Raw genomic sequence first — 14,269 nt, forward strand, 5'->3', positions numbered from 1 at the left:
TCACTGTCTCCCCCACTCTCTCCCTCCTGGTCAGCGGCTCTTCCAGACTCTCCCCATTCCCATCACTTTGCTCCTGAGCCCCCTCTGCCTTTGCCACATCCCCTTCCATACAGGCCACCAGACCACTGTAGCGTTCCAGATGAAGTTTCCTTTCTACCTAGGTGAACTTCCACAATCTTTGAATTCTCCTCTGTCTGACAAAGGGTGTTTGGACCCAAAAACTTGCAGTGAAAGATTTTTTTTTGCTACTATTTAGCTGGTCTAATAAAAGACATCACCTCTAGCCCAAGAGCTTTGTCTGCGTTCCAGATAAGCACGTGCTGTTTACACTGACAACAACCTGATCATATTAGCAGGAATCTTCAACAACAGGCTGAGGGTAGGTCTTTCTCCGTGTTATTTTGCTTACAATAAACCTATTCTGAGTTCTGTCTGTAGACAGCATCCCTGGAGAAAAGCCTTTTGCTAGCTGCACCGTATTTCTGATCGGATGACTCATCCATGCAGATTGCAGCGATGCACCAGAAAGGGGAGGGAAGCCCATCAATTTCCAGAAGAGTCTGCGGAATTGCCCGATCAGGACCTTTACACATGTAGACTCCCTGCCTTTCCCCTTCCCCCACCCCAAAGTGCCCCGTTCATTTTTTCCAGGCTTTCCTCAGCAAAGTTAGAAGCTACAACATACACCCCTGTAATTCCAGACCAGGCGCTTGGCATTTTCACATATGGCATTTCCTGTCCTTCTAGAGCAGGAAAATCCACCCCATTTGGTTTCAAAGACACAGCCATCCTGTTTATTATGCTCTCCAGGGTACTTTTTTCTATAAGACAATTTCTGTCTGCTTTAAATTAGCCCAGCAGACTGGGTCCTGTTGATGCAGGTTCTCGCTGGTAACTCTGGAGCTGCTACAGGCTGATGAACCACGATGTATCAAATGCAGATGGTTTTCCAGAGGCAAAAAGCAAAGGGTAAAGAGTTGGCATGGATGGTTTGGACTAAGAAGATACAACAAACCCAGAAAGAAAAAAGCTAAGGACTTAGACTGCTTTGTGCAAACCCTCCCCTACACACATTCCAGCGTCCAAGGCACACCATCGGCTGGGAGCTAAACACACCTCTGCAGTAGCATCAAAGTCCTTTTGATCACCTATGCTGCACTTTGCTTTGAACAGTGCAGGGCTCTGCTGGTTACCCCAAGCAGACTTCAAAGGGCAGGGTCACCTGTTTGATGCCACTTTGAAAGAGCACATCCGTGGGAGGCTCTGGGGATGCTGGGTTATTATTTGCTTAAAGAGACTCGGGGAGGATGCATTACGAAAAGGATGTCTCTGTGACTCACAAGGGCCCCATCTACTGCTGGTATCAGACACCACTCCCCCTGTATTCTCCCTCTGGAGAATAAATGACCTTGGTCCCTGGAAGACCAGGCCAGTTTGCCACAGCTGAGGGCCAGACCCGGTGCCTCCTGACATGATGATGTTAGGGGATAAGATTTGCCAGTAGGACAAAGATGGGTTCTTCCTTGTCTGCCTCTGCTCTGCAAAAAAAAAAAAGTGTCAGATCCACACCCTACGCTGTGAGATTTCTAGATAATCCCTTATCTGTTAAGGGCTGTATACGGCACATGCTAAAATCAGGACCCACAGGTCCCACTCCCCCATATGAATGTTAAATTAATTAGTTTTTTTTTTTTTTTTTGTCTCCTCTCTTTATTGCCCCCAACCCCTCAGGAGGTGTCTCCACATGCCCCCCCCCCCCGTTAAATGAATTAGTAAATCAACAAACATTAATTATGAGAGGAATAAGCCAGCAGCTCAGGAAGCCTGCAGAGTCCCGGGATGGGAGGGCTCCAGGCTGCTCTGGGTGAGTTGGGGAATGGGGCTCAGCAGGAGACTATGAGATGGGGTTTGTGTATACAGGGAGGGGGTCACATCTGAGAGGCTGCTACACAGGATATCTTTCAAATAAGCAAGGCTTTTCCCTGGAAAGAGCCCCAAGGGAAAGACCCCAGTGACCCAGCTCTACACCTGCCTCAGACACAACTCAGAGGCCGCCTGGCTGTGAGCCCAGTCCTCCAAGCAGAGGAGAATACAGCAATTCCCTGAGGGCCACATGGGAGCGGTCTGCATCTGCATCTCCCTCCCAGCGTGACACTGACACCCACCAGGATAAGATGTCAGCCCAGCAGGTCATTACAGGTGCAGCCAGATCACAATCACTCAGCGACTTCCCGTGGACAGGGAGGCAGGCCCTGGCCAAGCCGGCTGCAAGCCACGGAGGGCAAGGGCAGGGAAAGCTCTGGCTAGTCCCCAGCTGCATCCAAGTCACCCCAACAAAGGGTTTCACTACTCTGGGCAAAGCTGCCAACTGGAAGCACCAGTCAAGACCCCCACTCGCACCTACTGCAGCTCTCGCCCCCTGGCCCTGGCCTGCTTGCTGTCTGGCCCCCGCAGTGAGTCTCCCGCTTGTTAGAGCAGCTGTAATTAGAGATGGGAAAGGTCTGGCAGCTCACCGCTTGCCCACAGGGCGTTCACACAGAGCTCCTGCAGCCAAATTTAGCTGGAAAGGTCAAGTGCCTGCATGAGCCGTGGAGGGAAATTCCTCAGAGCTGCATGACTCACGCTAAGGGGATTCCAAGCCGATGCCTGGCCGGGGGAGCGGGATGCTTGTGGCGTCCCAGTGCCCCTCCTGCCCACGTTCCTGCCTGCCTGCCTGAGTCACAGGCTTTGCTGCATGGGGGTGGATTAGACACTGCATCAGCTCCAAGCAAATGCCTCTGCTTCCATTCAGCTGGGTAGACACTGCAGAGCTCCCTGGAGGCAGGGAGGCTGCAGACCTGCGGGGGCCCCCACAGGGAAATGCAGCAGGATTTCCAGTCCTCCCTCATTTCCCCTGCCCTTGCCCAGGGTCTCTCTGCATGAGTTTCACCAGCCGCCTCCCGAGGGCCCGTTTCTGTTCCTACCTGGCTTCAAACACCCTGCAGCGCAGCTTCCGTGCCACGGTGCTGCCCAGGATCTCGATCAGGAGATGGATTTCCCCCTGCACCTCCTCGTCGGGATCGATTTCTGTCAGGTTCAGCCAGCCGCTGTAGCCTGGACACAGGGGGAATGGCCTGCTCAGAGGTGCATCTCCCCACCCCAGATGGGAAAACTGAGGCCTAGAGAAGGTGTTCTGCTTAATCAGGGTTGCTCAGTGAAGTAGTGATGGAGCCAGGCACAGAGTCTGGGCATCCTGACAGCCAAGCCACTGCTTCCACATTTTCTAGACACACACAGTGCTGCATATATTAGCAGAGAACTTAATGCCAGGTAAGAGGCTCCAGCCCTGAGAAAGCAAAGTCTTCCTTCCATAGAGAAGTCAGAGCACTGTCCCAGACTGCCAGTACCTCAAGGCTAGCTTGGAGGAAAAAGATGTGCATCTCCTGAGCCAAGCTGGCATGGTGGGGGAGAGGGTCATGAAGGATCTGAGTTGCCCACAGCAGCTCAGGGAAGGAGCTGGGCTGCACGCATGGCTGTGAGTGGAGCTTGGCTGCCACAGCAAGGCAGGAAAACAAGTGGCCTGTGCGGTGGCAGGCACCTCAGGAGGCTGCCCCACGGTGCACAACCCATACAATGCACGGCCCATGAGCCTGCAGCCCCCACAACCCACAAGGTGGACAGCCCGACATGGGCCACGTGGAGTTGTGGCCGGGTCAAACAGGACCCTTCTACTCATTTGGCTGAGCAGCCCTCCAAGGTAACAGCTTTCCATCACCAGCAGCAGGACCTAAGGGGGAAAAGCTTTATCTGCCCCTCAGCCACTTGCCACATGGCAGCACTTCCCCTGCCCAACACGCTGGGTTCAGAGCTGCTTCCCCCAAAATCGCTGGCCTTGCCGGGATGTAAACAACAAGCTGGGTCTCCAGAGTCCTTGCAAACCTGCCAGGCCCAGCCACAGACGCAGACACGTGCAATGCAGGGAGGAGGTCACTGCTCCTTCTTGCCTCCTCCATCCACACATATCCTCTGCCCTTATCTCTGGGCTGCACGGCAGCAAGCAGAGGACGTGAGCTGCCTCCTCAAGGAAGAGGGGACTCGGGCAGAGAGAGACCTGTATGACTCATGCCCAAGGCAGGTGGGAGATGGCTTCCTCCAATCACAGGCAGACATTTCCCTGCAAAGGGGACTGCCAGCATCAGGTATGCCCAATGACTGGACCCTCAGCTGAGCTCACAGCCTCTCCTCCCTCCTGACCCAGCTGCAGTGGGGAGGGCGGGCTGGATCTAGCTGTGGGGATCGGCTCTAAATGTGCGTCACTGGAGCCCTTGCTGATAAGCACAGGGGGTGGGGCCCAGGAGCCTGCTTGAAGAAACAGCCATGCTACTCTGGTACCATGTACATCCTCTGTGAATCCTGCTTCCCAGGGCTCTGGCCACTGCGTCAGCATTGACAGGTGGTGCTTATACCAGTCAACACAAGCAAAAGCTGGCATGGCTTTATGGGATGCAGGGCACCCTGCTCTGGTTGCAATCAGAAGTCGCTCTTGTGCCACTATAAACAGATTTATAGTGGCACAAGCTATGGGTGACTTCCTAGTCCCTTGTCATGTTCCAAGAGCCCAAAAATGTTGCTATGACCAAACCTAGCTGTGGGTTGTGACATCTTAAGTGGGATGTCTGTTAGCTTATTGCCCACCCCAGGAATTCCCCGCAGGGATGCTCACAGCATGTGTTTTAGGCTGCTGGACCCTGACCCGAGGCATGCACCAGCAAGAGGGGGAACCTGAATGGGGGCTGTTGTTCCACAGGATCAGGCCCCCCCAGGAGTGGCCTGGGACAGTGCCCCAACCCCACTGGGGTTACGCCTGTAGATGCCAATGAAGTGGAGCAGCTCTGCTGGGACGTATTCCTACACAGCTGATCCTGCTCCACACAATGTCTGTTTATAACCTCTGAAATAGCTCGGCTGGAACAGTGCAGTGTCCTGTGGCCAGGCTGGTTGCTGGCGTGTACAGTGCTGGGTATGGCAGTGCAGGGCAGAGAGCCTTTACGCTGGGCCCCAAGCTATGTGGATTTACAGGGACAAGAGTGAGGAATTCCTGGTTTGGCCGACGTTAGAGCCAATGCCCCCACCTGAACTCAGCTCCCACCCCCTTATTTCCTGGAAGGTTGGGCACTGCTGATAAGCTCCAAGCCATCCAGGCAGGTCAAGTGTCCTATGTCGGGACACACACAGAGGGCTGACATGGGCTTGGTTTCACCTCTGTTCCCCTGGCAGGAAAGTGCACAGTGATGCCAGAAGCAGCAATCCCAGCCCTGAAAAGGGGCCCACCTTGGGCTGGCAGGCACTGGCACAGCCTCCAGTCCTCTGCCTAGGCCTTGATGCCTGAAGATGATGCACTGGGACAGTACACATACTGCTGGAGCTTGCTGCCTGCCTGCACGCAGGGCCCAACCCGTGCAGCCCAACCCGAGTCCCGAGACTGCCTTACCCTTGGGATGCTTGGCCAGCACATCCAGAGGCAGGCAGACTTTTCCGATGACATCATCACGGCTGGGGAGACAAAATGAAGAGCCTGTCACTGCAAGGGTGGGACAATATCTGCCTTGATGAACTTCTAATAAGTCAAATGCCTGCCAAAAGTTGGTTCAAATGACCCAGGTCTGAATCCGGCCCCAGGCAAAACACTCTTTCAGATCCCCAGGCTTCAAGTTTAAGGTCAAAACTAATGCTGAAAGGAGTCCACTCACCATTTCTGGTCTATACTAGGCAAGATTTCAATGGAACTCTTGCCAGAGGGGGCTAATGTGCCAGCCCGAGTCCCACTGACCTTACTGGGATCATCAGTGCAAGCTCAAGTGGGATCCTGAACTAGAGGCCACATCCACGCAGTGGCCCCACTTTTCCTGCCCTCATGGAGCAGATCCCAACATGGTTTACAAGAAGTAGCATCTGATGCCTCTTGCATGGAGGTGCAATAGAAAGTAACTTGCTCAAGGTCCTCTGCAGGCAGGGGCTGAGACAGGAATTAATGCAGGTCACCCAAGTCCCGGTCCAGGGCTCTGTCCATTGCAGCACACCACTGTCCCTCCCCTCTTGACCAGGGTAAAGAGTCAAGTCTGGGGAGGTGCTTAACCCCTGCAGCACCCCACTTAATCTTTGGGGCCTGCTCTCTGAGGAAGGCTGCTGAGCTGAGGACAGGCAGCCTGTCACCTCCCCTACCTGCTTGTGCTGCCCAGCTCCTTGCCAGCCCCAGGTCACTGCAGACCAACAGGCCCTTGCTCCTGGATCCAGCTGAACTTCCTCACTCAAGTCCAGCATCAGCTCATACTATGCTGCCACCCTACACCAAATCTCTGCAGCACACACATGTACCATGCACACATACACACTCACGCACAATCTCTGGCATCTGTGCCATGCCTTGGCCATAATCAAAGGCCGAGGAGATGGTATCAGAGCTGCTGCCATTACTCCTACAGTGTCTTGGGGCCACACAGAATACAGCAGCAGCCACAGCCCCTGCCCCCAACACTCAAAGCAGCAGGTCAGTCTCAAGCATTAGTGCGGCCATTGGAACCCACCAGAGACAGTTCTCTGCAGAGAGATAGACTGGAAATGCCTCAATCAACTAGAAGCGACTGATCTGGGCCTGCTGACTGGAGTCACTTACATGCAGAAAAGGAGAAGCTTCCCAAAACTCAGTAAGCAGCCCTCCGCCCAAAATAATTGCCCGCCCCTGCTCTGGAGGGAGCTGATCACTGGGAGTTTCCTCTTTTGTGGGGTAACCTGTTATCCTAAAGCCATAAGCAACCTCTCTCTCAGGCTCTGCTCTCATCTCTCAGGGTCCTGAGGGATGCTTGCCTTTCCATCCTTCTGATATTCCGGGAAGAGGAAGGAAGGAATCAGAAATTGAGCCTGTCTCTTGACCGGACCACTGAGAAAAACACAATGATCCCCACCCCCACCTCTGGCTCCGCTGGCTACAGCATTGTTCAGCCCCTTTCCAGATAATAGCAGTGACTTGAAATGCTCTGCAAGCAGCTGCAAATGATGAAGAGCTCTTGAGCATCCCATCACTGATTGCCCGGAGCTCTGGGAAGCCAAAACCCTGCCATGTTCTGCATGTAACTGGGGCTACAACTATTCCTTTTGCCGCTGCCAGCAGAAAGGTCCTGGTAGGGCTCTGGGCCGGTGGCAGGAAAGTGTCCAACTCCAGAAAAGGGGGCAGCTTGACAGTGGTACTCACTCCTGTCTCTCTGTGCCAACAATGAGCAGAGGAAGCACCTGGGCCAGTAACCCACGGGGCCCTCCTGTAGGCACCTGCCCCTGAAAGCAGGAAGCTGTCTCCTGACTCCACAAAGACCCTCACTTGGGAAACTCCTGAACATGGCGACATCCTCTGATGTCTCCCAAGCTACAGGAGCCAGCCCTAAGGTGCCTGACACTTCTTGATCCAGCCCAGATTTCACAAGATCTCTGTAGGACAGGCACCCTCATCCCATGCCTCATCACTGATGACTACACCTCTCTCCAAGGTTGAGGACTCCCTGGGGTCTCTGAACTCAATTGGGTCACATCCCTGAACACAGAGAGAACAGGGCACACACCGTCCAAAAGGCACTGCTGCACTGAACCTAGCCTGTACCTCCTCTGTATGAACATGCACTTCTCCAGGCCCAATACACCAGGGCTGACACCAGGGAGGCCATATGTCAGCAGGCACTTTGCCAGTGCTTGGGAGGGTATTCTCTTTCTGTGCCACCCAGGGTTTTGCAACCTATCTGCATGGAGCAGGGCTGCCCATGCAGAGAACTTTACCAGCAGCCCAGTTCTCTGTAGCTTTGGCCTTGCCAGCTGGGCTGCTGGAAATGCAGGGGAGGCCTCACTGTGTGCTTCTTGCAGCTGCCAAGGCATTTAATTTATGAGTGGTCAGGGACTGGAGTCAGCTTTGGATACTGTCCAGGGGGACCGACAGTGTGATGCAAAGCCTAAGCACATGCCAGCAAAGACAGCACTGATCACAGCCTATAGTTACGCCCAACCCTGTTCTGAAGTGGTTGACTGAATCCTTGCTGGCACTGCTTTGATAAAGCATGCTGTGGGGCCGGCAGGGTTTCTACTAATTTTATTTGGACCTTTTCTATGGCTCCTTGAAAGCAACGACTGCATTCCTGGCAGAGATCGGCAGGGCTGGCACACTCCTCGATGGCACGCACATCAACCTCTTGCTTCACTGCCAGCCTGCCTCTGAGAGTAGCCATGTGCTCAAAGCACCAGGGCAAGGGGGAGACTGAGATCAGTTCTCAGCTCTGCCATTGACTCCCTGAATGACCCTGGACAAGTAATTTCACATGTTTGCAACAGTCCTTCCACTGCCTGATCTGTCTAGACTGGAAGGTCTTTGGGACAGGGGCTAGATCTACCTAGGTGTGAGCCCTGTGCCTTGCATGGGTGTGCTTCTGGGCGCTGCCTGCCACAAAATTAAAAGCAAGGTCCGGCGATCTCAGCCCAACCCTCTGCTCAAATCAGGAAGCATTCAGTCTGGTACTGCAGACAGCAGCAGAGCTGCAGGGAGTAACCGGAGACTAGGACCCGAAGGACTTGGTACCATACCTGAGTGCATCTTCATCCATCACGTAGAAGGACACATTGTGGAAGCTGGGCGGCAGGTGGACCTCGTACTCCTCCCCCCAGAATGGGGACAGAGTCTTCCACACTGTGGCCGTCCTGTGGGGCAACGGTCCTTTTATTTATAGAGACACTACAAGCACCTAGTAACAGTGTAAAGTAATCTCTTAAACACCCCTCCCATCTCCCCTTGGATACAGATCTACCTGGGATCTTCCTTGACACCCCCACCCCCCAAGTGTCCAAGTGCCACTGTAGGGCAGCGAGGCACCACTTCCCCACAGTCAAAGCACTGGGTGAGATGTTGCACCAAGTCTCCTGACTACCCATGGTGATGAAGGCATCCATGACACTTCTCCATAGCAGGCATCCTGGCCAAACTCCCTTCTCCCTCTGCACCTTCATATGGGTGGGTGCACAAGGGACCCTCAAGGGTCAAGATCAGTTTTCCATGAGTGATGACCAGGCTCCCCTTCTTTAGGGCTAGATGTGGTGGTGTGGGGCTGGGATGAGGAACCCAAAAGTCTTCTCTTTTGTGACCTGGGTTCACAGCACAGAAAAGTCTAAGATACGATGTATTCTCCCTCAGCACCAGAGGGCAAATTAGGACAGGAAGGATCATCCTTACTAACCTAGGTCTGGAGATGCTCAGTGACCTAATGCCAAAAGGATCTGGGCTGCCTGTAAACTATAGTTGCCTTAGGCCTGTCTGCCTACAGTGCTAGACAAGGGGTGTTTTAAACATGTGATAGGGAATGTGCTATAATCTCTATGCAGAAAGGATGTGTTAGCTAGTTGGGGTACACTTTACATGGAGGATGGTGTACAATTCAGCTCAATCAGCTAACTTGTGTTTGCTGGCTACTGTCCACACTTGGCTTCTATCACGTATTAGCGCTCAAATTTTAAATGTTCATTTTTTACACAAGTATAAACATCCTTCAGCATCAACTTGTTGAAAACTGGGAAACAGGACCTCAGCCCAGCTCCCTTCAAGGCCCAGAGGAGGGGAGCTGGGTGAGGAATCAGTGTTTCTTGTTTTCTGTCATATCCTCTACATGAGAAGGGAAATAGGTTTTCTGGTAACTCCTTATTGTTTAGAGTCAAACCTGGGTTTGGGGGCAGGTGGTATCTGCTGCATTAGGGAGGAGTTGACACGAGTTTTCCCCACTGTTCCAAAATAAACAGGCCATTAATAACACATTAGGAGACAAAATTAAACAACATTTCTGGCATTAAAACCGCTTCTCTTTAATGGCTGGCGCCTGAAGTCCTAAAACCAGAGAAAACAAAACAAATAGAGAAGGCAAATGGCCCGAGCTGTACAAAGCTCCATGGAGCAGAGAATTGCTCTGTTTGTGGTTTTCAAAGCTTCATGAGCACACACCATGCAGGCTTTTGGAGGTGCAGGGAAATTAATGTTTGTTCCAGGCAGCATTTCATGGAAAAAGAGAGAGATGCCACTAGGTCCTGAGTTGGTCTAAAACAGTCCAAGCTCCATTGCAATCAGCCAAGTTAAGCTGGTTTACTGAGCTGTGGGGCTAGACCATGGGGAGAAAGGGACTGAGAGCATGCGAGTGAAGATTAGAGACAGCAAGTGCCCAAGGTAGTTACCTGATGATGGCTTCATTGTCGATTTTCACAATGCAGTAAGGATCACTGCTGCCTGTGCTGGAAGACAAAACAAACCCCACTTGGCATTAGCCTGGGTTTTGCCACCTGTGGAACCTCTCACCACCACCCCCATGAGACAGGAGACTCTGTACTTCCCTTTCTTGAGTCACAGGAGCCTTTCCCTCCTGTGCAGCGTCTTAGCAGCAGGATTCTGGAGACAGCACTGTGTAAGGGAGGCGGGGACGCCAAGTGGACAGTACATAGGGCTGACACTCAGGAGATCCAGACTCCTTTCCTTACTCTGTCATTGCCCTGCATGGTGATCTTGGGCAAGTCATCCCCCATTTGTGCCTCAGTTTCCCCCACTGCTCTGCTTTGTGGAGCAGTTTGAGATATACTGATAAAAAGCACAATGCAAGAGTGATGTATTATTACTACCAGAGCTCCCATGCAAGGTGACAGGTGGCAGGATGACCTATCACTTGATATCAAGAGCAACTGTATGAAAAACCACAAGACAAGGCTGACATCTCACCCTCCCCCTTCCCCTCCCTCCACTATTATTCACAGTAAAGTCACACACAAGAAGAAGTCATAGGACTAATCAGCCAGTCACCTTGGCATGAGATGAACAGCTTCTTCTACGAATTTGATACGGAACAGAGGGGAATGAGGTCTTTAAAATAAAGAGAATTACTAGCAGGCCACTGGAAACCACCCCCACCTAGACAGACAATCACACTCCAGCACTTCTTAGTATCTTTAGTCCAAAGGCCTGAAAGACTTTCACAAACATTAAGACTTTGTCCATACTAGAAGGGATTTGCTGAATAGCAAAGGCTATGGGCAGCATGAAATCTGATTTTTGTCTGTATAACTACATCAGAACACTTTGGATAAAATGCTGGTAGATTTGTTATTTGCCTTACTGTGCCCAGCCTCACAGGTACAAGCTGGTTCTGCTAGGCCGGACCATGGTTGAGGTCTCTGGGTGCAACTGTACTGCAAATAATAACAAAGCAGTGAATTCCATCGTTTGACCAAGATGGATCAAACATTTCCCCCAGACCCAGATCCAGCACTGAACACTGACACTACAGCACCCACTAGGAAACAAAATGATTGAAGGAGTCTGGTCAACCAGGGGAGAAACTATGGTTTCTTCAAGTCAAAAGCTAGACCTAGAAGCTAACCAAACACAACAGAGAGATAAATGAATGGAAAGCTCTGGCTTGTGTTGCACAACTGGTCAGCCTAGATGAGCTACAGGTCCCTTCTAGACAAAAAGTATCTACAGAAGTGTTTTTCACCCTACGGCATCTGGAATGACATGGCCTGCACCGAGCTAGGCTGGTAGCACATTCTGTCTTAGTCACAGAGCGTGAAGGTAATAAATCTCAAATGCCAGCTCCCTTGTAAACACAGTGATGCCTGACTGGGAATCTCTCAAGCTATTTGGCTGCCAGCACAGATTTCCCTTCATCCACCAACACCGAGTATGAGGAACTCTCTCTCTAAGTGGTGCTGAATACTTCTAGCTTCCTCCATCAGGCTGGCTGTTTGTGACCCGTCAGCCTGAGGCAGAGTGATTAAGGGCTTCCGCAGACTGGAAGGGATGCAGCTGTTTCCTGAGCTGCCAAAACAGTCACAGATAGATCAAGCTCTCATGGACCAAACAGCAGGACCCTAACAATTATAGGAGGGGAGAGCTCCAAGGATACAACCCACTGGGTCCCAATCCAATGTTAGGGTGTGAGATACTTCCCATTCTTTAATGTATGTTGCAGCCAGGAGCTTCATGAGGCACACCTCTGCAGCTCACCATCACTAGCCCAATCAGGTTTGCACATGGGGACAGTAGACTAAGCCAGACTAGTATATCCAGCCACTCTGGCAACATGAAGCTCATGAGCCTCGTGCTCCCACAGCGACAAACTCCCATCTTTCACTGGGGAGAATTTAACTGTTTGTTGGCTCACCCTGAAGAGAGATCTTGGTGCCCTGCCTCTTGCTGTTGCTCAAGAGGAAGCCCCACTGAACCAGCAACTCACCACAGCTGGAGTGAGGTGGAGAAAGCCTTTGACAAGTTTCAAGATAAAGGGAGAGAACAGATCTTCCTGGCGTGTGGAATCGGGATCTTCTATCGATGCTACAGCAGGGACTGCAAAGGCAACAGGAGAATGCTGACCAGGGCAATCAGCTCTAGCGGCAACCTGAAGTCACGTCATGTTATAGAGGCCAGGCAGTGCCCTCCAGTGCCTGCATCATCACTGGAGCTCCCAATAAATACGTCAGCAAAGGGAAACATAGCCTGCCACGATGTCCAGTGCTGTAGCTCCTCCTGCAGATGCCCATACAAGTGTCAGCCCATCAGCTGCAGGGCTTTATTTATAGAAGTAAGGTTTCCAGCCTTCTGCCTGTTTTTCTTCCAGAGAGCCTGGTACTGGAGCCAATTGCTCCTGGGGGATCTGTTTGTGTTACTGGTATGATGTACTCCCATTGCTGCTTCCCAAGCCTCCTATTTTTATGGTCTGACGACTGGGACTGAATTCACTGCGAGCTGAGCTTTCTTAAGACACACAACACTAAGTCCCTGGCCAGAGATGAAGTGTAGCAATAATGACCTGGCACATTCTCTACCAGGGCACCACAGACTGAATCAGTGGCTCCTGGAGCATGTCTGATACCATGGCCATAGAAGTCGCATGCTATCAGGAGCGTCCTTGCTGCTCTTGTGTTGCTGATGTCTAACCAAAACCCAATCTGCCATGCTCAACATGCTATTAGCATTCACTGAGGTAAGCTGCAGAGCAAACCTGGCAGCACACACAAGAAGGCTGCACAGCCCAGAGGAAGGGGTGTAGTTGGCTGACCTTTTCACCCAAGTCACTGACTACTTGATGGCCCAGGTCAGGACTGGATGGAAGTCATTCCACCTGACAGCTGCATGGGCCATGGCATTAAATAGCCCTAGTAATCTCAGGTCTGAAAAAAGCAGGAAGTCCCCCACCTGCATAGGGTGGGGATTCTGTGCACAAATGCTCTAAGAAGTTATCCTGCAGGACTGAGTGAATGGTCTGGAGCCTGGGGAAAGCCAAGTCAGTTTAAGCATCCACCCTAACCTGTGTGGATGCTGCAGAATAGTTTTGTGCAAACCCTGCCCCATAGCAACAGAGTCAGAAGCAGGGACTCTTGGGGCTTTGGGTTAAGCAGAACTCAGCTCACCCTCCAACTTAGTTTGATGAGGGAAAGCCTTTACCCTGCCCAGCACAACTCAGATGCTCAATCCAAAACATGGCACTTCATACAAGTGTGGACACCAATCGCTGAAGCCAGGCAAATGCAGGGCTACTGCTTAGGGCAGAGACTTTTGCTCATCTCTCAAGCAAGCTGGGCAAGAGTCCTTCTGCCCCTGGGCCTGAGACTCAAGGGGTAGGAGGATTTTCAAGTTACGTGCTACTAAAATAACACAAGCTGTGGCTCAGACAAAACCCCATGCCCCAGAAAGCAGCATTGCCCCAGGCTAGGCTGACCAGCCATTTCAAGCTTCCAAGTCCTAACATTAGATCAGGACTACATTGCCTGCATGTGGCCCAGCTGCACTCATGGGGCAGAGTGCCACCAGCACCCACCTTCTCAAGAGGCACTGCAGGGCTGAGTGCTACAGCACCCCCCTCTCATCTTGGACAGGAAACTACTCCAGACCCCTCAGTCCACTGGCTGCCTCCCCATGGGGAGGGAAGCACTTATGGACAATACAGTGGTAACCAACGCTAGTGCCAGGCTTAAAGTCATGTCCTCACCAACATCATCACCAACAGAGCAGTATCAGAAAGGCTGGTGATGACTCTGAAACTCATGCTAAGCTAAGGCCTACTCAAAAAAGTTGAAAAGGTTTTGTTGGTAAGAGGTGCTAAAATGTACTGAGGCTTGAAAATGCATTTATTCTTTTATATCCGTCTTTTTTTTTTTTACATAGTACCGTATGTGCTTTGCAGGTCTCACAGATGTAACAGGGAAAGGTGCCTGATATTGGGGTCTGATG

At 51.8% G+C, this 14,269-nt stretch overlaps 1 protein-coding gene across 1 annotated transcript in view; it reads right to left on the bottom strand.

Moving 5' to 3' along the window:
* The window catches only part of LOC109293499 (ras GTPase-activating protein 4-like), a 72,601-nt gene that overhangs the window by 28,110 nt on the left and 30,222 nt on the right, over positions 1–14,269 (bottom strand). Inside the window, exons 2-5 of the mRNA XM_019511473.1 lie at positions 10,225–10,281; positions 8,596–8,709; positions 5,471–5,532; positions 2,964–3,093 (exon numbers count right to left, since the gene is read on the bottom strand). Of these exons, the coding sequence (XP_019367018.1) occupies positions 2,964–3,093; positions 5,471–5,532; positions 8,596–8,709; positions 10,225–10,281 (363 nt within the window). The remainder of the gene's footprint in view (positions 1–2,963; positions 3,094–5,470; positions 5,533–8,595; positions 8,710–10,224; positions 10,282–14,269) is intronic.

The sequence above is a fragment of the Gavialis gangeticus genome, unplaced genomic scaffold (assembly GCF_001723915.1).
Source record: "Gavialis gangeticus isolate Ggan-Ray unplaced genomic scaffold, GavGan_comp1, whole genome shotgun sequence".
In the NCBI taxonomy this organism is placed as follows: Eukaryota; Metazoa; Chordata; order Crocodylia; family Gavialidae; genus Gavialis; species Gavialis gangeticus.